This window comes from Schistocerca gregaria, chromosome 2 (genome assembly GCF_023897955.1).
Source record: "Schistocerca gregaria isolate iqSchGreg1 chromosome 2, iqSchGreg1.2, whole genome shotgun sequence".
Taxonomy (NCBI): domain Eukaryota; kingdom Metazoa; phylum Arthropoda; class Insecta; order Orthoptera; family Acrididae; genus Schistocerca; species Schistocerca gregaria.
In genome coordinates this window covers 469,113,506-469,137,573 of record NC_064921.1, presented here as the reverse complement: position 1 = coordinate 469,137,573, position 24,068 = coordinate 469,113,506, and the positions used below count along the sequence as shown (strand labels likewise).

The 24,068-nt window shown below is 42.3% G+C and overlaps 1 protein-coding gene across 1 annotated transcript in view; it reads left to right on the top strand.

The window, feature by feature from the left end:
- Window positions 1–3,065: 3,065 nt before the first annotated feature.
- The window catches only part of LOC126326323 (brachyurin-like), a 59,511-nt gene continuing 38,508 nt past the window's right edge, over window positions 3,066–24,068 (top strand). Inside the window, exons 1-2 of the mRNA XM_049995630.1 lie at window positions 3,066–3,148; window positions 18,897–18,990. Of these exons, the coding sequence (XP_049851587.1) occupies window positions 3,101–3,148; window positions 18,897–18,990 (142 nt within the window). The 5' untranslated portion in view covers window positions 3,066–3,100. The remainder of the gene's footprint in view (window positions 3,149–18,896; window positions 18,991–24,068) is intronic.

The window sequence follows — 24,068 nt, the reverse complement described above, 5'->3', positions numbered from 1 at the left end:
TAATTCGTAACTACTGTCTTGAAAACTGAAATATATAAGTGTACAGGTGGTAAAATAAATGTTTCCTGTTTTATAGAAGATAACAAAAATCCACTGACGATAGTGAAACTTCAGTGAAACATGTCCAAAAAATAAAATTTAAAAAAAAATATGATTTGCGCAAGGTGGACTCTCTCCAAACACAAATCTATCTGTAGCACCAAGGTTAAAGTGTTGTAGTTCATCACATAGGTGAGTTATCATTCATGCCAGAGCGTTCTTTCCGGAAAACATTTTCTGACCTGTTTCTCCAAAAGGCGTTCGCCTCCGCTACCTTCACCCTTCTATCACACCCAAAGCAAATATACCGCTAGTATACATTTTTCCACTTGCAACTCTGTAAGACGTGTATATTTCTATTGTCTTGTCAAACCACAATTTATGAAAGATGTTTATATTTTATTAATAGGATAATGTAGGAATAATTATATGTTGGAAATAATTGTGGTAGAAGGGAATATCTGCACCAAAGTATTGTTGGCAAGAGAGACTGCAAGTTGATATAATTTTAAAAAGGTCGGGAGAGACGGTGTACGGATACATTTTAAGAAAAGAGCGGGAAAGACCGCGCATTGATACATTTTGTAATGGTAGCAGGGATTGTCTGCACCAGAAAGCATTGTTGGCAGGAGAGACCGCACTTAAGCGTTCGTAGGAAGTCAGTAGTAAGCGAGATGTGAAGAGAGTCGGTAGCAGATCTGAAGCGAGAGGTTGAGAGGAGCGGTGTGCCTGTCAGCCACCAGCTATGATTTACAAGAGATTATAAAATGATGTACAGAGACATCAGCAAACTATTATCATAAGAGGAACTAATATTATTGAATTATTTTCTTTGCGGAACTCAAGACTACTGAAGGTATGTTAGCGCAATGCTAGTTGTAAGATTATTGTAAAAAGTAAGTCCCATTCAAATGTTTGTAAAATCATTTCATTACCAGCAGTAAATATTTGAAGAAACATTTTCAGAATATAATTAATTTTTGCCAGCAATGTTGCATTACTGATTATAATCCATCCCAAAAACCATCAACGTAAAACTTTGCAAAAATTTTATTGTTGTCAAGAAAAAGTGTAACTATGAATTACGTAACTTCAGTCAAATTAATTAAAGAATAAAGTCAGCTTTGGTAATAAATACAGCCACTTGCTATGATAGGCCATCAGCAGTTAATAGAGTATAGTAAAACAGAGTAAGTATATTCATGTCGCAGTTCGATGTAGCGGTCAGATGGTGATCCAGTAACAGTAAGAAAGGTAAGGAACAGTTTTGGGTTATCACAGATAACGACTGAGGGCCACTCTATGTTTCGTCGAAATAATCAGAAAATCACTTTTAATAAGCATCAATTAAATTTGTACACGAAGATTGAGAAAGAGAATAAATTTCAAAGACAAGAAATCATTTGTTATTACTAAGCAAGAGATAGAAATCCTAAGGAAAGGTTTCATAGGTTATTGTAGAAGGGAATGTTCCGTAGCAAAAGATATGTAGAGGAGACGGGAAGGTTTCAACTCAACTTTCCATCGCTTACACAACGTTCATAAATTTGACCTATGCAAAACCTATTATGTAACACTAGATAAATACCGAACTTCAAATAAGAAGATAACAGTTGATAAACACCTTGATATCGGTCGGACGATGCCCGATATCAGGTGGCCCGTGGCGCGTAGCCGCTGTAGGGTGATGGAACTGTAGAGCGTAAACTGCTCTGGTCTTCACGCAGCCGCGAGCTGTTCTGCAGAATTATTTCTGGAAGTTTTCGTTATTACTGGTGGGTTAGAAAGTGAACAGGATTATCTTTGAGATTCCACCGGACTGATACCTTTAGAAGACAGTCGAAACGCTGATTAAAAAATAAAGGAGGGAATGACTGCAACTCGTGACTTTGCGTCTACAGTGCGCGACGTTCACGAGGAGACCACGTGAGTGACACAGCGCGCTAATATTTCTGTCTCACAAACTGGTTCATTACAAGCTTTAAATCTCCACTCGACACCATCGCGAATACAAAGTGGTGTGAGTTCGATGTGCATCTTCAGCGTACTGCCATCAGGACAATGAATACCTTAAGATGCTCTCGCTTGACGAGAGAAACTAGTAATACACTCCTTTGGGTTGCATATTTACTGTGTAGATTGATTATATTTAGATTTTGAAATATTCTGGTACAAATGTTCAAATGCCTCTGAGCACTATGGGACTTAACATCTGAGGTCATCAGTCCCCTATAACTTAGAACTACTTAAACCTAACTAACCTAAGGACATCACACACTTCCATGCCCGAGGCAGGATTCGAACCTGTGACCGTAGCGGTCTCGTGGTTCCAGACTGTAGCGCCTAGAAGCGCTCGGCCACTCCGGCCGGCATGAGTATTGGGATTAGCTCGGTCACGCTTCAGGGCGAGAAGGTAACCGAGGCAGGGCAGCGGGTATCTGACAGAGCTCCCGTAGGCAGGGGGATCAGACTTCGAAGCCCTCTCCAATCATCCAGGACTAGCTCTTCTTGGTTTCTATGAAGACAAATACCTGGACGGTTTCTTTGAAGACAGAATGTTTCCTTCCCTAACCTTGTTTTGGACAAGATCTGAATGTCTTCCAATTTCGTCATAGTCAACGACACGTTACACACTAATCTTCCTTTTTGTTTTATACCGACCAGAATTCGTAGGTCCCCTCAGTAACAAATAACTGGTGGTTACTCTATATCGATGCTGCTTTACACGTGAAATAGCCTACCAGACACCACCAGCTGCAGATCGTAGCGCAACAGAAATTGTTCACCTCACCTAGTTTCCATGAAAATTTCCACTTGCACAATCAGGATATAAAATGTATGACAGCCTCATGCTCTGAGCGAGCTCGAACCTGAGATTTCAAAATAAATGCTTTTAAGCACTTTACACAGTATTCCACCAGTCAGGGACGACAAACTCTTATCTGCGACTCATAAATGTGGCAATAATCTTATCGAGCTACATTCAAAACCACTGTGTTGGTGCTCTTCAGAAGGTGTATAAATTGGTCGACTCCATCGTTGCTCCGTTCACCGACTAGACATGAAACTCCTGTTGGCGTGCATTCTCCTGTCAGTGGCGGTGGCGCAGGTGAGTGAGAAGTCTATTACTGATTCACGAAGTGTTATACAGAATACATGCACCGACGTGATACATCAGCGAACTGATATATTTGTAATCAGGACACGTGTAAAAATCGTGTTATTGTTATCGTGCGGGTTATATAAACTGTCTGATATAGACCTCTCCGTTGCCCAGGCTAATATAGGACTCATTTCCCTAACAAAGAATATGTCTGAAGTTTTCCACGGCCTCACAAAAACCAAAGTGCCAACTCTCGTAAACTGCTTAACATAAATAAGAGAAAACAGTACAAGATTCCTAGCTAACTTACAGTTGTGAAACATGTTGAAAATAATTTGACATATGAAAAATTACTTCTCTTTCATTACAGACACTATTCAGCTCGCATAGCCACCATACCCCCTCTTCCTTCCCCCACCTCACTATCTCTCACTCACACACACACACACACACACACACACACACACACACACACACATTCTCTCCAACCTACCATGTAACAGTTATCAGTAATAATTCTAATTTGGTCCGCAAGTAAATTACAGTGATAAATAGAAACCAGTCTAACGGAACAACGTTTCATACCATTACATACCAAAAATACTATTTCATGAAGCCTCCACTCATTCTTATACGGAACTCTAGAGGTCCTAGTACAGAACCAAACAGGTTGTTTACCCACAAGTCTTGTACCTATGTGGATATACTATATATTATGATATCTCTGTATACGCAAGCGTGCTGAAAAATAATACCTCCGAATTTTTATGTAACACTGTTAAAGCCTTTTAAATGATGCAGACTTTATTGACATTCAACATCATTATTCTTCATGTCTACATATTTATTCCACATCGTAGTCCACCTGGTGTGGAACAAATTTCTCTCAACGAGAGACCAGTTTCTTGATGCCATCACTGTAGAATGTCTGACATTGTTGACGGAGCCACAATTGCACCTCTCCTTCCACCGCTTCATCTCTACCAAAATGAAGGCCTCGAAGGTGTCCTTTATGTTTTGAAACAGGTGAAAATCGGATAAGGCCAAGTCGGTACTGTATGGAGTATGATAGATGGCAGTGAGGACGAATAACCCAACATTGTACATTATTGACGTCGATACGATCACCACCGTGTATAGCATTCATTCTTCTAAGGATCTGTACTGGCGGCACGTTTCTTGCGATTAAAAATGGATTGTAGCATGCCGTTTCTCACTGACCGACATTGTTACGTTACACATCGCATTATTACACCAACAATTCGGGGCCCTCTTGCGGCAGAGGGTTACGAATGTGTTGAAGTGAACAGTAAAGATGCAGAATGTTAATAACATTTGTTTTATAAAAAAGTTTTAAGAGTTTTCACATAAAGAAAATCGGAGACATTGCTTTTCAGAGAGTCGTCCTATTTGGTTTTTGTAGTTGTCTGAAGCTGCTCCAGCATGGTAAAAACACGCCAAATAATAAAAATAAAATAAAAAACAAAGTAAGTAGATAATCAATTAAAATGCAGGTGTTACTACCGTCTGGAGATAAACGCCTGAACATTACCGCTAATCTGTGAACGAATATTGGCGTTTGGAATACCGCTCCACAAATTATGTGAAGCAGGAAGCAAGATAGTGACACACACTATTAATTCACTAAAAGTTGTTTTTTATTGAATGTAGGTGTTGTGCGCATGGATGTAGTTTTCATTCCATATTATTATCACATGCATTACGCTAAAACTATAATCTAATTATATAATCTAATTAGAAGTGGAATGTATGAAAAACTACAGTTTCCCAGTTGTCTCACCATTTCTTGCATGTTCTAGGTATATTGAGCAGAGTAGAATAGAGGGTGGTCTCAAACAGTCTGAAAAGCTTGTAAGGGTGTTGCAATGCATGCTGTGATCAGAAATATGTGCTGTTGTTGTTGTTGTTGTTGTTGTCTTCAGTCCTGAGACTGGTTTGATGCAGCTCTCCATGCTACTCTATCCTGTGCAAGCTTCTTGATCTCCCAGTACCTACTGCAACCTACATCCTTCTGAATCTGCTTAGTTTATTCATCTCTTCGTCTCCCTCTACGATTTTTACCCTCCGCGCTGCCCCTCCAATGCTAAATTTCTGATCCCTTGATGCCTCAAAACATGTCCTACCAACCGATCCCTTCTTCTAGTCAAGTTGTGCCATAAACTTCTCTTCTCCCCAATCCTATTCAATACCTCCTCATTAGTTACGTGATCTATCCACCTTATCTTCAGCATTCTTCTGTAGCACCACATTTCGAAAGCTTCTATTTTCTTCTTGTCCAAACTAGTTATCGTTCATGTTTCACTTCCATACATGGCTACACTCCAAACAAATATTTTCAGAAATCTATATTCGATGTTAACAACTTTCTCTTCTTCAGAAACGCTTTCCTTGCCATTGCCAATCTACATTTTATGTCCTATCTGCTTCGACCGTCATCAGTTATTTTACTCCCTAAATAGCAAAACTCCTTTACTACTTTAAGTGTCTCATTTCCTAATCTAATTCCTTCAGCATCACCCGATTTAATTTGACTGCATTCCATTATCATCGTTTTGCCTTTGTTGATGTTCATCTTATATCCTCCTTTCAAGACACTGTCCATTCCGTTCAACTGCTCTTCCAAGTCCTTTGCCGTCTCTGACAGAATTACAATGTCATCGGCGAACCTCAAAGTTTTTACTTCTTCTCCATGAATTTTAATACCGACTCCAAATTTTTCTTTTGTTTCCTTTACTGCTTGCTCAATATACAGATTGAATAACATCAGGGAGAGGCTACAACCCTGTCTCACTCCCTTCCCAACCACTGCTTCCCTTTCATGCCCCTCGACTCTTATGACTGCCATCTGGTTTCTGTACAAATTGTAAATAGCCTTTCGATCCCTGTATTTTACCCCTGCCACCTTCAGAATTTGAAAGAGAGTATTCCAGTAAACTTTGTCGAAAGCTTTCTGTAAGTCTACAAATGCTAGAAACATAGGTTTGCCTTTTCTTAATCTTTCTTCTAAGATAAGTCGTAAGGTCAGTATCACCTCACGTGTTAAAACATTTCTACGGAATCCAAACTGATCTTCCCCGAGGTCGGCTTCTACTAGTTTTTCCATTCGTCTGTAAAGAATTCGCGTTAGTATTTTGCAGCTGTGACTTATTAAACTGATAGTTCCGTAATTTTCACATCTATCAACACCTGCTTTCTTTGGGATTGGAATTATTATATTCTTCTTGAAGTCTGGGGGTATTTCGCCTGTCTCATACATCTTGCTCACCAGCTGGTAGAATTTTGTCATGACTGGCTCTCCCAAGGCCGTCAGTAGTTCTAGTGGAATGTTGTCTACTCCGGGGGCCTTGTTTCGACTCAGGTTTTTCAGTGCTCTGACAAACTCTTCACGAAGTACCTTATCTCCCATTTCGTCTTTATCTACATTCTCTTCCATTTCCATAATATTGTCCTCAAGTACATCGCCTTGTATAAACCTTCTATATACTCTTTCCCCCTTCCTACCTTCCCTTCTTTGCTTAGAACTCGGTTGCCATCTGAGCTCTTGATATTCATACACGTGGTTCTCTTCTCCCCAAATGTCTCTTTAATTTTCCTGTAGGCAGTATCTATCTTACCCCTAGTGAGATAAGCTTCTACATCCTTACATTTGTCCTCTAGCCATCTCTGCTTAGCCATTTTGCACTTCCTGTCGATCTCATTTTTGAGACGTTTGTATTCCTTTTTGCCTGCTTCATTTACTGAATTTTTATGTTTTCTCCTTTCATCAATTAAATTCAATATTTCTTCTGTTAACCAAGGATTTGTAGCAGCCCTCGTCTTTTTACGTACTTTATCCTCTGCTGCCTTCACGACTTCATCCCTCAGAGCTACCCATTCTTCTTCTACTGTGTTTCTTTCCCCCATTCCTGTCAATTGTTCCCTTATGCTCTAGTTGAAACTCTGTACAACCTCTGCTTCTTTCAGTTTATCCAGGTCCCATCTCCTTAAATTCTCACCTTTTTGCAGTTTCTTCAGTTTTAATCTACAGGTCATAACCAATAGATTGTGGTCAGAGTCCACATCTGCCCCTGGAAATGTCCTACAATTTAAAACCTGATTCCTAAATCTCTGCCTTACTATTATATAATCTATTTGATACCTTTTAGTATCTCCAGGATTCTTTGATGTATACAACCTTCTTTTATGATTCTTGAACCAAGTGTTAGAAATGATTAAGTTATGCTCTGTGCAAAATTCTACCAGACGGCTTCCTCTTTCATTTCTTAGCCCCAATCCATAATCACCTACTACATTTCCTTCTCTCCCTTTTCCTACAGCCGAATTCCAGTCACCCATGACTATTAAATTTTCGTCTCCCTTCACTACCTGAATAATTTCCTTTATCTCATCATACATTTCATCAAGTTCTTCATCATCTGCAGAGCTAGTTGGCATGTAAACTTGTACTACTGTAGTAGGCATGGGCTTTGTGGCTATCTTGGCCGCAATAATGCGTTCACTATGTTGTTTATAGTAGCTTACCCGAAGTCCTATTTTTTTATTCATTATTAAACCTACTCCTGCATTACCCCTATTTGATTTTTTATTTATAACCCTGTATTCACCTGACCAGAAGTCTTGTTCCTCCTGCCACCGAACTTCACTAATTCTCATTATTCTAACTTTAACCTAACCATTTGTCTTTTTAAATTTTCTAACCTACCTGCCCGATTAAGGGATCTGACATTCCACGCTCCGATCCATAGAACGCCAGTTTTCTTTCTCCTGATAACGACGTCCTCCTGAGTAGTCCCCGCCCGGAGATCCGAATGGGGGACTATTTTAGCTCCAGAATATTTTACCCAAGAGGACGCCATCATCATTTAACCTTACAGTAGAGCTGCATGCCCTCGGGAAAAATTACGGCTGTAGTTTCCCCTTGCTTTCAGCCGTTCGCAGTACCAGCACAGCAAAGCCGTTTTGGTTAGTGTTACAGGGCCAGATCAGTCAATCATCCAGACTGTTGCCCCTGCAACTACTGAAAAGGCTGCTGCCCCTCTTCAGGAACCACATGTTTGTCTGGCCTCTCAAGAGATACCCCTCCGTTGTGGTTGCACCTACGATACGGCCATCTATATCGCTGAGGCACGCAAGCCTACCCACCAACGGCAAGGTCCATGGTTCATGGGGGGGGAGGGGGGGAAATATGTGTTAAGAAAAGAATTTTATTGGTTGCGTCTTTTCCAAATTGAAGTTAGCCAATCAGGCCGTTGCGGGATCAAATTCAAGCGGCCCGCCAGTTTCAGTTGTTCTCATAGTGATCCTTTGGCTCGGGTTCTATACTTACCACCGTTCCATGTCCAATCTTTTTATTGTTCTTTTGTTCGGATTTAGGAAACCAAGAGGAAAACATTTTACGACACCGTCTCCGTGCCTAGCAACCTGATTACCTAACTTCAATGCTTATTAACTCGGAAACCGTACAACGTATCGAATTTCTTTCTTGACAATTTTTTCTCAGTACAGCCTACCCTGCAACACCCTTACAAGCTTTTCAAACTGTTTCTGACCAACCTCGTATAAAATCAACCCACACCGCTGGATATAATGGTGCACAGAGAGGCATGGAATGTCGCACCTGTAACAGTGTTCTGGGACAGAAGGTGTTACACAGATGAAGTGTGTCTTCCAGTACCCACGACACAGCTGGTTTTACTGGCCTTTTTGTACTTCCACACATGGAGATTTGCTGTAGGTTATATCGCATCCCTTAGAGGCTGGAATGTCATGACTTGACAGACTACTTTCACCGCAGCAACATTTCACTCCATTTGGCTTCCAGAACTCTGTTATGGTCAGAGCTGTTGGACAACTCTTAATATACATTGTTCAACCAGAATTGTTGCCTAACTCTACTGTCAGGAGGGAAACCCAACATAACGTGAATGGAAAGTGACACATTATAATGCATACGCAAGATGCTGTCAAATGGTTCAAAAGGCTCTGAGCACTATGGAACTTAACATCTACGGTCATCAGTCCCCTAGAACTTAGAACTACTTAAACCTAACTAACCTAAGGACATCACACAACACCCAATCATCACGAGACAGAGAAAATCCCTGACCCCGCCGGGAATCGAACCCGGAAACCCGGGCGTGGGAAGCGAGAACGCCAAGATTCTGTCGATACAGCCTCTATGAAGCAATGGTTTGTGGACACAGATTCTTGAAATGAACTGGCTTGTTATAGCCCCGACCCATATCGAGTGGAACACCTTTGTAATGAATTATAATGGCGACTAACATCACTGCTTCCTCTTTCCACGCTTGAGAAAAAGTAGTCTGCCTTTCCTCCACAAGCATTCAGACACCTCGTTGATAGACTCCCCAGCGTACACGCCCCATAATAATCTCCACTAAGAGGTGTCCGTATACTGTCGATGAGATAGTGACTTCTTCAGTGTAGTGATATTTTGAATGTTTGCCCAGCGTATCGAGTGTCTTTCTGTGCAAACTTTGTTACAACTGATTCGAAAGCTCTTTCACAATTATCTTTCACGGTTTGAAAATCCTCCATTTGTGCTGTATTCGTGACACAAATCCAGCTTGTTTCATTATGTGAATGAAAGATGTTTTCTTGAGTATCTGGTACACAATTGAGAGGGGGTTGACAGGTCTATAGGTTTTTATGTCATGTCTTTCTCCATTAAGGCGAAATAGAATATTTGCATCATTGTTGCAGATTTGAAAAATTATTTTCTTGAAACTTCCTGGCAGATTAAAACTTTGTGCCCGACCGAGACTCGAACTCGGGACCTTTACCTTTCGCGGGTAAGTGCTCTACCAACTGAGCTACCGAAGCACGACTCACGGCCGGTACTCACAGCTTTACTTCTGTCAGTATCCGTCTCCTACCTTCCAAACTTTACAGAAGCTCTTCTGCGAAACATGCAGAACTAGCACTTGCCAGCGAAAGGGAAAGGTCCCGAGTTCGAGTCTCGGTCGGGCACACAGTTTTAATCTGCAAGGAAGTTTCATATCAGCGCACACTCCGGTGCAGAGTGAAAATCTCATTCTGGAATTATTTTCTTCCCCAGACATAAAGTAAATAATTTTTTTAGTTACTTGTGTATCGAAACATCATATCCTGGCGCCTTTCATTTTCTCATTCTTCGACTGACTGTACACACCTCATCTGGCGTCACAACGTGAAGTCATTATTTTCAGTATTAAATATCTGTGCTACTGATACATCTACTGGAATATACAAAGTTTCATAGAAATCTTGAACCGATTTTACAGTTTCTTCCCTGTTGTTTGTCACTGTCATCATACCGCACGAAAACATAATTTTCTGTTTTGTCTCCTTAATAGCCCTCATATGTCCTCGTTTTAATTTTATTTTATTTTCATTTGTTGGTGGACTTCTTATCATTCTGCTGCAACATATTTTATGATATACTCCTTCTCCACCACAATCTGTCTTTAGATCCCAATACTGTACAATTCGTTGACCCTACAGAAAAGGTTGTGGAACCAGCCGTGTTCCTTACGTCAGTGTCGTAGTCCATTTAACCAAACTTTGTGCAGTAAGGTACCGACTCAGTCCTCTACTCACAATATTCTTTCTTCTGCACCGGTATAGGAAGGCGTAGGCGGTAGTAGACTCTATTTATCTATTTCACCTCAGTGACTGGGATAAATACACATTTAACTTAGAGGGCAGCAAACTTTAATTCTCCAGTGTGAATTCACTACATCCAATTTACCTCATTCGAAGGCTATTCGCGAAGCTGCGCAACTGCACGTCTTTACTGTACATTATACTCCACTCTGGTTGCATCCATTAACCATCACTAAGGCGTATGGCTTTATTATTATACATACTTATCTGAGAAGGTGCTGTAAAATGCGGGCAAACAGCTTTACTTGTATCTACCACTGGCAGTGTAAAATGGTGATCTAAATGAGAGAAAGATAGGCAACAACAATAATGCAATAATTTAATTAGTTCAAATGTTGAAATGTGTGTGAAATCTTATGGGATTTAACTGCTAAGGTCATCAGCCCTTAAGCTTACACACTACTTAGCCTAAATTTTCCAAGGACAAACACACACACCCGTGGTCGCAGGTCCGAATCCTGCCTCGGGCATGGATGTGTGTGATGTCCTTAAGTTAGTTAGGTTTAAGTAGTTCTACGTTCTAGGGGACTGATGACCACAGATGTTAAGTCCCATAGTGCTCAGAGCCATTTTTGAACACACCCATGCCCGAGGGAGGCCTCGAACCTCCGCCGTGATCAGCCGCATACTTAATTAGTAATTAACGCACATCTGCCCCGATAACTGAAAAGCATACAGAGAGAACCTTTGCTCATTTTATCCATATTTGACGAGCAGCGTATACATAAATGAATAGTTGTGTAGATATTTTAATTAATTACTCGCACAAATTTTAGATGAACATACCCAGCGTCATTCTCCTGAACCTTTAGAAATCGTTAGAATTTCGTGGAGCCAAAGAAACAATGGCAACGTGCGATCTAAGAAAATTCAAATAGAGTTGGCACTGTGGTTCTATTTTATGTAACTTTATAAGCAAGTAGCACGATAAGGATTGCTACCACCGGCTGATGTTGGTGTACAACTGGAAATGACCTGGTTTGCCCGAACCGATAATTACAATTTAACAAAGAAACTGATGCAAACTGCGTTTTGTTCATAAACCAGACGGCAACAGCTCTAGACAAGTGTTCATCTCCTACATATCAGTGAGTATTGACGCAATGTATACCAAGCGCTGAAATGTTGGGCGAGATAAAGGCACGATGGAAAGATTGAGATTAAAATGAACGACTGAAACAAAGGTTACAGTTACCCTTCATCTGTATGAGCTGATACCGCAGAATGGCGACACCTGCTTCGTTATTAGATATACGGAAGTGACACACTTAGACGTTTGAGATAAATAACTTCTATATAGGACTGACGTAGGACGCGTATTGCCTATGAGGCAGAGGTTTGTGGAGCAAGGTTATATGTGCAAGTGGTTGGCAGTGATTCTCTTCATTACTCTGAGTAGCAAACTGCTAAGAGAATTTAGTTGTAGTTGTACTGCAAATAACTTCTCTTACGAGTTTTCCACTGAGAGTAATACATCTCGTTTACAAAATTAGTTCACAATGTTGCATTTCGTTTTTTATCACACTTCCCAAGCGTCTAGGACTACTTGATGTATCAGTGGATGATTCGTTCAGATCCAAATAAAGTGGATTTTTGTAGTTGGAAGGTAAATATTTTAACAATTGCAGTGGTTTCCAAACGTTTCTTCACTCAGAACCCATGGCGCTGCTAACAGTGCACCGAGAACCTCAGGGACACCTTTCAGTGGTTTGCATCAGAGTCGCCGAAGCTCAGTTTTCAAGTCCTCGTATGTGCCTAGTTTTTCAAGTTGTTTGTCGTCGATTCTGCTATCACCTGGGACGGCAATCTTAATAATCCACACTTTCATATTATCGACAATAGTGTCGTCTGATGGTACTGTATTCCTGAATTCGATCTGTCTGAAGTGTCTCAGAAGTCTGAATTGCTCGTTTTCGAGAACATTCTCTGGCTTTTGGTGTCGTGAGTACCTTCACAGTGGCAGGTGATGATTTTAGCTCGAGTTTCAGTGGATGATTTGTGCCATATCATTGCGCCTCCGCCTGCCGATGTGGCCGAGCGGTTTTAGGCGCTTCAGTCCAGAACCGCGCTGCGGCTACGGTCGCAGGTTCGATTGCTGCTTCGGGCATGGATGTGTGTGATGTCCTTAGGTTAGTTAGGTTTAAGTAGTTCTAACTAGGGGACTGATGACCTCAGATGTTTAGTCCCATAGTTCTTCGAGCCATATGAAGCATTTGAACCATTGTGTCTCCACTTTTCGCAACAGCTCAAGATATGATCAATTATTTACTCAGCTTCTTTGCAGAGTCTGCACTTTTTGTTTCATTCGTTGATTTCTCCATTCTGGCTTTGATGGCGTTAGTTCTGCTGACTTATTGCAACTGACTGTGAACGCCAATTGCTAACGTTTACTTGGACTCTGCGCTTTGCGTTACATCAGTTGACACCTGGCTTCATTGTCACGTTATGTAAACTCTCAGAATTTCAGATACTGGTCACACGACAACCTACATATTCTGCATGAAGAATCTCTCCACTCAAAGAGGATAGGTGTTTGTTTGCGTTGCTACGAGCGCAATGTTGGGCAATAATTTTCAATTACACCTTAAACAGTACCACATATCTAAAGATCTTTGACTATTTCTATGCACAGTTAACAGATGCAGGGAAGCTGTATGCAGTGTTCCAGGCAGCCGCTCACACATCCAACCAAAGCATGGTGCCCTCTGGCCCCCAAGGTATTTGGACTTAACATCGTGTGACTTTTAGTTATGGGACGCATTAAAAAGTAATGTGTATGCTTTCACTCCTCGCACAACAGTCGATCTTAACCGAAACATTACTAGTGACATCAACAACATCATGTCTGCACAATTACAGAGCGGTGCTGGTAACGTCGTCATACGAAGTCAGCATTGCCTGGATTCAAAATGTTTCACATGGCTCTGAGCACTATGGGACTTAACTTCTGAGGTCACCAGACCCCTAGAACTTAGAACTACTTGAACCCAACTAACCTATGAACATCACACACATCCATGCACGAGGCAGGATTCGAACCTGCGACCGTAGTGGTCGCGTGGTTCCAGACTGTAGCGCCTAGAACCGCTCGGCCACCCCGGCCGGCTTTGCCTCGATTCCCATGGCCACCACTTCCAGTATCTCTCATGAACAGGCAACTACATTTTTTTTAACCTTACTATTTTCTATTCCTTTTTAGTTAGTTCACTGTTACTTGAACCTCGGGCGCGAGGCGTACCGTTTTTATGTGGGACGCCCTGTACCAGGCTAAGTAAGTGTCACGAGCCTTGTTTTAGCCAGCAAGACAAGGTTAAAATAGTCACTATTTCTATACAACTAATAAGTACCTCGTTCCAGTGCAAGTACTTTCAACAGCCTCTCATATCCGACTACAATACTGGAAACAAGCACCCAGTCTACACCTGCGATCTAGCGTCTCCTACATAACATCAATAGAGGGACACGCGCAAAAACACCGTACTCCAAGACTCCAAGCCTCCAATGCACCAACTGGAATTTATTGCCTTCTATAAGAACTCGGAAAGACCGCCAAGTTGTTATCAAACACAACCTCCAACTAGCTGATGCCTCCACCTTCTGATTTAAGGCCCCTGACCAATGACCACACAGTTGCTCCCTTGCTCCCAAAAACCGAAAACGTGCTCCGCTCTTCAGTCGGATCACGTGCGCCGTAAACTCACTTGCTAACTCCCTCAGTTTTCCGTACCAGGAAACTTCGTCCGCGCAACACATTTAAAGCCTCAACTGCGCCACAACGTCCACGACTCTCATCCTACACTCGAGAGGCTTTCCGACTGGCCTTTGATTTCGTGAAATCCAAATCTGACCTACGTAGTAATTTCACAATGAGTCCTTGCCGCCGATCACGATTAGGAGCAGAAGGTAGCAGTTTCAAGGGCCATTTCCTTCTCCCGCTAGCAGAGCTTCGACAGGTGCTGCCTACTGCTAGGACTTTCACCAATTTCTTTACAGCGGGTCTTGGGAAAACACCGTCAATCTTCGGAAATCATAAGCTCCGGAAGCAGCCTTGCCTGGTCCAGCCACAACCAATTCAGAAGGATTAGAGAAACACCAGCCCGTCCTCTCCATGCAGGACATAAGATTCCTTCCGCGGCTCCAGGAAACAGGCCCAGGCATACACAGTGACTGCATGTCAGTCACACAGTCGCCAGCTGGAAAAAAATTTGCTATAACAAACATTGATGGATGACAGGTCGCAAGAAACTGACTTCAGAAACGGTTAAATACTGCTCTGACGGCGGCAGTTCTTGGAAGAGGAGAATTTATTGCCTGCCACTTCGTCATCATATGTTACGTCAGTGGATTATATGCGGGATGCCCTGCCGAGGAATCGATGTATTCCGAAGATAAGAAACACATCCACCATTACAGTGATTTGGGGAGCCGTTATTCGTTATGTCAGTACACTTACTTACTTTTTCACCATCGTAACAATATGTCACTAATAAAGAGTACTAGAAATAAACTACTACTGTCAGTATTTCGCTTTTATCAGTGTGTAAATAACTTCCCAGGGAAAAATGTAGCATTTTCCATTTCCGACGTTCTTATCGAGAGGACTCTGTTTTCATGCAGTCCAGTAGGTCCAGAAGTAGTTTTTCAGCACGCTCTGCAACATAAAGACAGGAGAAACCAGATAAGTAATCCTCAATACCAAACCATTCATTGTACATTCGAAATTTACCATGAACTCAGAATTAAGAAAACAATTATCTAAGTCCGCGGCTCGTGGTCGCGCGGTAGCGTTCTCGCTTCCCGCGCCCGGGTTCCCGGGTTCGATTCCCGGCGGGGTCAGGGATTTTCTCTGCCTCGTGATGACTGTGTGTTGTGTGATGTCCTTAGGTCAGTTAGGTTTAAGTAATTCTAAGTGACTGATTACCACAGATGTTAAGTCCCATAGTGCTCAGAGCCATTTGAACCAATTATCTAAAAATTAGTAATTCATGTTCGCAAAACAAGCGTCACTCAAATACACAATCCGCACACTCATGAAGATGGCATTAAAATAGAAAACTATCACATATAACTGACCACTACAACGCAGATAAGCACTAGGTGAGTGTAGCTAACATCTATGTTTGAAACTATAACTAAGAAGGGAATAAACGCGTTAGCAAAAGTGTGTACACGTTCGACAGCAGTACAGCATAACGTACAAGCAAGAAAAAGTACTAACGACTCATAAGGTATGAAAAGAAGAAAAGAAGAATCAAACTGAAACACAAGATACAAAAGCAGTCTCACATGAGGATACAGCTAATCTCAAAGGATAAACGTAAATATAGGCTACGAAATTTACAGCTCATTACAAACGATGCAAACGTAATGCAAAATTAGGTATTTACTAATTAAAACGTTATAGACTCGACGGATAGTGTGATGGAAAAATAATTCAATGGTTTAGATTTTTGTATAAAGGCATAGAAACTCAGCGCTTACAACGCATCCACAGCAACACAATTATAAGTTAATGTCAAAAAGTGAAGGCATGGAAGTATTGAGACGATAACCTAACATTAATTTCACAGTAAAAGTGCCACGTCTAAAACGATATCATAATAAGTGTTGCACGTAAGTGACTATGACAACGCTGCCTCTATAGCTGTCCATAACTGCGAAGGTCTTGCCGAAGCGGATTTTGTGCACGATCTGATCTGTCGATTACGTCCCATTAATGTTCGTTCGGATTAATGTCGGGCGATCTGGTTGGCCAAAAAATTCGCTGTAATTGCCCATAATGTTCTTCAAACCAATCGTGAACGTTTGTACAATGGTGATATGGCGCATTGTCATCCAAAAAATTCCACCTTCGTTTGTGAGCACGAAGTCCAGGAATGACTGCAAATGATCCCAAGTAGCGGAACGTAACAAGGACCCAGTCCATTTCACGTAAACACAGACCACACCACTATGGAGTCATCTCCAAATTGCAAAGTGCCTTGTTGACAACTTGGGGGTGACTTCGTGGGATTTGCGCCACACTCTTAGCAACTGAAATCGGTACTCATCTGACCAGGCCACGGATTTTCAGTCGTCTAGGTTCCAAGTGAACCTAGGAGATGCGCTGCAGTAGGCGAGGTGGTGCTGTTACCAAAGGCACTCGTGTCGGTCGTCTCCTTTCATTCCCATTAACGGCAAATTTCATGGCATTGTCCTAACGGATACGTTCGTCATACCTCCCACATTCATTTCTGCGGTTATTTTGCGCAGAGATGCTTGTCACTCTATGCAAACGCCGCTGCTATCGGTCGTTAAGTGAAGGCCATCGACCACCGTGTTGTATGCAGTAAGAGGTAATTTCTGAGATACCGTATTCTCGAAACACTCTGTGAATCTCAGAATATTGAGAGCCATAACGATTTACAAAATGAAATGCCCCATCCGTCTCGCTCCAACTACCATTCCCCGGTCAAAGTCTATTAATTCTCGTCGAGCTGTCATAACCATGTCGGTAACCTTTTCATATGAATCACCTGAGTACAAATGAGGGCTCCGCCGATGCATTGCCCTTTTATACCTTGTGTACGCGATCTTACCGCCATCTGTATATGTGCAGATCTCTATCTCATGACTTTTGTCACCTCGGAGTACAGAGAGAGAGAGAGAGAGAGAGAGAGAGAGAGAGAGAGAGAGAGAGAGAGGATAAAAATACTCCCATTTCTACAAGTACGTGAAACACTTCGGAGAAGAATCTACAAAAATGTCGAAACTGTAAAGCAGTTGTTTCAGGAAACTAGAAACTGAACATTAAATATATTGTGTCTCACTGTTTAGAGGCACAAAACGCGTGGGTGTTTTCAGCTCGATACTAAATGCACATAAGTAGGAGGCGGAGTTGATAGGAGATGAAGGAGTCCAGGTTGCAATAATATGCGGTACGGCACACTATTAGAGAGAAGGGTTATTATTCAAGAAACACATAGTACAATGAAAGTTACTTATCTTCAGTAGTTTGTAGGACTGCAGCTGCTGCTATAACTAAATCTCGGAACATAGAATACCACGAACTAGTACAACATATTCTCAGGGACTAAGCCTGATGAGCCCTCCTCAGACAATCAATGCAAACAGAACTGGCTGAGGGCCGATTCTGAAAGTGTGTCTGCCTAAGCCTAAGCCTAGAGTACGCTGTGCTCGGCAGACGACGGGCTGCCAATCTTGTGTTGGCGCAGCGTTGTAGTAGTATCTGTGGAAATGATACTACAAAATAAGTAATAAAGGTATTTCTGGCAAAGCATACGCAAAGTAAGATTCAGAAAACACATGCGATAGCAACGTGAGTAGGTGTGTAACAGTGAAATGTTCGGATCAAATGTGACTTTCAGCTACAACACTGCCTGTTTTATAAATCGTATTAACTTGATTTCAGTAACGAAAGAGAACAATAATTCTCTCCATTTCAGAGTAAATTTTTCAGTCTGTAGCGTATGTCTTCTTGCGTAAGCTCCTGACAGATTAAATATGTGAAATGGAACGGAGCTTTGAAATGGAAGCTTGCCTCCCACGGGCAATGTTCTGATCAAGTGAGCAAACAGGTGTCATAGCTTTCATGTTTCAGGGCCCCATGTCCTGATTTCCATTCTCATTAGGAGCCCTTCTGCATACCTTGCTGCACTAACATTCCTGGGAAAATGCGTTTTGTAGAGAAGTGGTTAGTTATTTAGTCGTGATATAATAAGAGCTGGGACGTCTCTGGCTTTCTCTGGTGTGAGACGCGACTCATCCATCACTTTTATGTGACATTCAAATCGCGGATAATTTGACTTGTTTCCCAAACAACATGCACTGACAGTGATGAAAATCACATTTAAGTAAGACAAAATCAAAGCATGGACCTAAATATTTGTGGTTTGACACCTGGCCACATAGTATTGACATAAAAAAAAGTAATACTGCTGTTAGGCCTCAGTAACGTATATTAATCGGACCCATGAATACACCCTGAATGTTAACTTGAGCTTCATGCAGTGAATAAGTTTCACAATGCACAGAGTATCTGAATGTCGTACGTTTCCGTTGTTTGCAGGGAGACCCCCAGCGCTATGTGCGTCGCTTCCCCTCGGGCAGGGCGAGGCGGCCTATGGACACCGTGGTGCTCAGACCGTCAGGCAGTCACCAAGGTGAGTCCACGCCTACAGCCTCTGCTAATACTTTTCTCGAAGCAACAATCTACAGCTGTCAAGTACTTGAAATAATGCACAGCAAACCACCAGCTGTACCGACACAATGTTATTCCTGCCGTCCGATTGTAGCCACATGGACTAAGGCGCCTTGCAACGGTTCGCGCGACTCCCCCCTCCCTCCCCCCCCCCCCCCTCCCCCGTCGGAGGTTCCAAGATTCCAATCCTATCTCGGGCATCATGGGTGTGTATGTGTTGTTCTTGGCGTAAATTAGATTAAGGGGGTCAGGACGTCGAACGGGCCGACTTGGAGCAGGAGAGGCACCACATTCATAAAACATTGTCAGCATGACCTGGAAGGATTCAGAATTCACACTCATAGCAGTGGAAGTTCGAAAACATAACGAAATAATTTTTTTACATGTGAAATTGTATAATTTTTTTCACTTACTAATGGCTGCATTTGTTGCTGTAGGTACACTTTTCTTCATAAGTAAGAGAGATTCTTCGATGAATTTTGCGCAGCATACAAACCATACTTAAAGGTGTATGAAACTCCAGAATTTTCAAAATCTATTAAAACTGTGATAAAAATTGAGGTAATTAACTATAAAATTTGTGTTTTTTGTAAACATGGAGTTTAAAATATAACAGCTCATTCGTTTTTTTATAAATTAAATAAATTCTAGAGTTCCATACACCTGTAAGTATGGTACGTGTGCTGCGCAAAATTCATCGTAAAATCTCTCTAACGTATGAAGAAAAGTGTACCAATAGCAACAAATGCTGCCATTAGTAAGTGAAAAAGATGATGAAATTTGACACGTAAATTTTTTTTTGTTATGTTTTCGAACTTCCACTGCAATGAGTGTAAATCCTGAATTCTCCTTGGTGATGCTGACAAAGTTTTATGAATTTATTTGTAAAAGTATAGACAGTGGAAACTAAAATGTCCTGTGGTGCCTCTCCCGCTCCAAGTCGGCCCATTTGACGTTCTACCCCCCTTAAGTAGTGTGAAAGCCTAGGGACCGATGGCATCAGCCATTTGGTCCCATAATAACTTAGCTCAATTTTCAAAACTTCCAAGTTTATTCCTCTGCCAGTTTCGGTTCATAAAACCACCATCACTTGAGGGAAAGTCGGATATCGGCATTTACACATACATATTGGTATAAGGCAATTCACTACAACTTTCCTCTATCTTGGTTCACATGACTTGCTAATCACTGCAGCAACTTATGTCAGAACATGAAGATCACAAACTTCAAATACGGAAATAATACGTGACAGGTTGGTGATTTACACATACATACCGGTACAATGGTATTCCACTATAATTTTTGTAATAGTGATGATGGTTTTATGAACCGAAACCGGTAGAGGAATAAAGTTCTCTTGGTGCAGTTGAGAGACTGCAACGCATTATTTCAAATCTGCTGACAATGTCTGCGGGCTTCGTCTGTTGGCTACAGTTTGAGAAAACCACATTTATGACAGTTAAACGGGTATCTAACGAAAAACAATCTCACGTCATAAAAACGGGAATTTCTTAAAACAGGGTATAAATTAAGGAGAGGGGAAAAAAGAAAAAAACAATGGTTGCAACGTCAGGCTATAACATTTATAATACAGTGATGAATATGCTTGCTCTAGTGTCATTCATCTGGATTCATGGCACCCTTGACGAACCGTGGACCCATACTTCCCGCTTACCTGACGATCCGCTAATTGCTTTATTTATTCATAGACAAGGAATATTCGGTCCCGTATATGTTGTAACCTTAATGTCGTGAATCACCATCTACATCTACAACTACGTGATTACTCAGCTATTCACAATAAAGTACCTGTCAATAAAGTACCAGTAAATGAACCACCTTCATGCTGTCTCTCTACCGTTCCACTTTCGAACGGCAAGCGGGAAAAACGAGCACTTAATTTTTTCCGTGTGATCCCTGATTTCTCTTATTTTATCGTGATGATCATTTCTCCCTATGTAGGTGGGTGCCAACAGAATGTTTTCGGAATCGGAGGAGAAAACTGGTGATTTAAATTTCATGGGAAGATCCCGTCGCAACGAAAAACGCCTTTGTTATAATGATTGCCACTCCAATTCACGTATCATATCTGTGACATTATCATCCCTGTTTCGCGATAATACAAAACGAGCTACCCTTCTTTGTATGTTTTCGATGTCATCCGTCAATCGCACCTGATGCGGATCCCACACCGCACAGCATTACTCCAGAATAGGGCGGACAAGCGTAGTGTAAGCAGTCTCTCTGGTAGACCTGTTGCACCTTCTAAGTGTTCTGCCAATGAATCACAGTCTCTACCCACAACGTTATCTATGTCATCGTTCCAATTTAGGTAACTTGTAATTGTAATCCCTAAGTATTTAGTTGAATTTACAGCACTCAGATTTGTGTGACTTATTGCGTAGTCGAAATTTAGTTGATTTCTTTTAGTACTCATGTTAATAATTTCGCACTTTTCTTTATTCAGGGTCAATTGCCACTTTTCAAACCATGCAGATATCTTACCTAAATCATTTTGCAAGTCGTTTTGATTATCTGATGACTTTACAAGACGGTAAATGACAGCATCATCTGCAAACAATCTAAGACGGCTACTGAGATTGTCTCAATTGTCGTTAATATAGATCAGGAACAATAGAGAGCCTATAACATTTCCTTGGGGAACGCCGGATATTATTTCCAATTTACTCGATGACTTTCGGTCTATTACTACGAACTGTGACCTTTCTGACAGGAAATCACGAATCCAGTAGCACAACTGAGGCGATACTCCGTAGGCATGCAGTTTGATTAGAAGACGCTGCTGGATATCTAAAAATATGGAATCAATTTGACATCCCCTGTCGATAGCACTCATTACTTCATGAGTATAAAGAGCTAGTTGTGTTTCACAAGAACGATATTTTCTGAATCCGTGCTGACTATATGTCAATAAATCGTTTTCTTCGAGGTACTTCATAACGTTTGGTTCAATATACACTCCTGGAAATTGAAATAAGAACACCGTGAATTCATTGTCCCAGGAAGGGGAAACTTTATTGACACATTCCTGGGGTCAGATACATCACATGATCACACTGACAGAACCACAGGCACATAGACACAGGCAACAGAGCATGCACAATGTCGGCACTAGTACAGTGTATATCCACCATTCGCAACAATGCAGGCTGCTATTCTCCCATGGAGACGATCGTAGAGATGCTGGATGTAGTCCTGTGGAACGGCTTGCCATGCCATTTCCACCTGGCGCCTCAGTTGGACCAACGTTCGTGCTGGACGTGCAGACCGCGTGAGACGACGCTTCATCCACTCCCAAACATGCTCAATGGGGGACAGATCCGGAGATCTTGCTGGCCAGGGTAGTTGACTTACACCTTCTAGAGCACGTTGGGTGGCACGGGATACATGCGGACGTTCATTGTCCTGTTGGAACAGCAAGTTCCCTTGCCGGTCTAGGAATGGTAGAACGATGGGTTCGATGACGGTTTGGATGTACCGTGCACTATTCAGTGTCCCCTCGACGATCACCAGAGGTGTACGGCCAGTGTAGGAAATCACTCCCCACACCATGATGCCGGGTGTTGGCCCTGTGTGCCTCGGTCGTATGCAGTCCTGATTATGGCGCTCACCTGCATGGCGCCAAACACGCATACGACCATCATTGGCACCAAGGCAGAAGCGACTCTCATCGCTGAAGACGAAACGTCTCCATTCGTCCCTCCATTCACGCCCGTCGCGACACCACTGGAGGCGGGCTGCACGATGTTGGGGCGTGAGCGGAAGACGGCCTAACGGTGTGCGGGACCGTAGCCCAGCTTCATGGAGACGGTTGCGAATGGTCCTCGCCGATACCCCAGGAGCAACAGTGTCCCTAATTTGCTGGGAAGTGGCGGTGCGGTCCCCTACGGCACTGCGTAGGATCCTACGGTCTTGGCGTGCATCCGTGCGTCGCTGCGGTCCGGTCCCAGGTCGACGGGCACGTGCACCTTCCGCTGACCACTGGCGACAACATCGATGTACTGTGGAGACCTCACGCCCCACGTGTTGAGCAATTCGGCGGTACGTCCACCCGGCCTCCCGCATGCCCACTATACGCCCTCGCTCAAAGTCCGTCAACTGCACATACGGTTCACGTCCACGCTGTCGCGGCATGCTACCAGTGTTAAAGACTGCGATGGAGCTCCGTATGCCACGGCAAACTGGCTGACACTGACGGCGGCGGTGCACAAATGCTGCGCAGCTAGCGCCATTCGACGGCCAACACCGCGGTTCCTGGTGTGTCCGCTGTGCCGTGCGTGTGATCATTGCTTGTACAGCCCTCTCGCAGTGTCCGGAGCAAGTATGGTGGGTCTGACACACCGGTGTGAATGTGTTCTTTTTTTCCATTTCCAGGAGTGTATGTTCTAAAACCCTACTGCAAATCGACGTTTGTGATAAAGGCTTGTATTTCAGCGGATTACTCCAACTTTCCTTTTTGGGTATTGGTGTGACTTGAGCAATTTTCCAATCTTTCGGTACGTATCTTTCTGTGAGCGAGTTGTTGTATATACGAGCTATTTTATCAGCATACTCTGAGAGGAACCTGACTGGTATACAATTTAACCTGATGATGTGGCTTCTAGGCTATGAAGTTTTTTAGAGGAGCAGTCGAAAGGTTATTATTGAAGATGAATACGCGACTGTTGGATATTTATTCATAAAATTACAACTGTCTTTGTTATTCAAGAACTGTTGCCAGTTTGCTTTATTTTCGAAGCAATTTCTATGGCCACATCGTTGCTTCTTATGACTGATATAATCATCAGCAACAATGATTAGGTCATAACAGGGCGTTTTACGTTTCATGTTACACACTTCTAGAGGTTGTAGGGGAGACTTAAGCGGATCAAGTTTTATATAGGAACTCATGTCAGAAAATGGATCGTTTCCATGTTAAAAGGAAAGAAGATGAACAGATTTCAGTCTGTTTAGGGTGTGATATTGCAACAGCTGTTCGATATGACGACCACCAAGTTCGGTGCACACAATATATCTGCG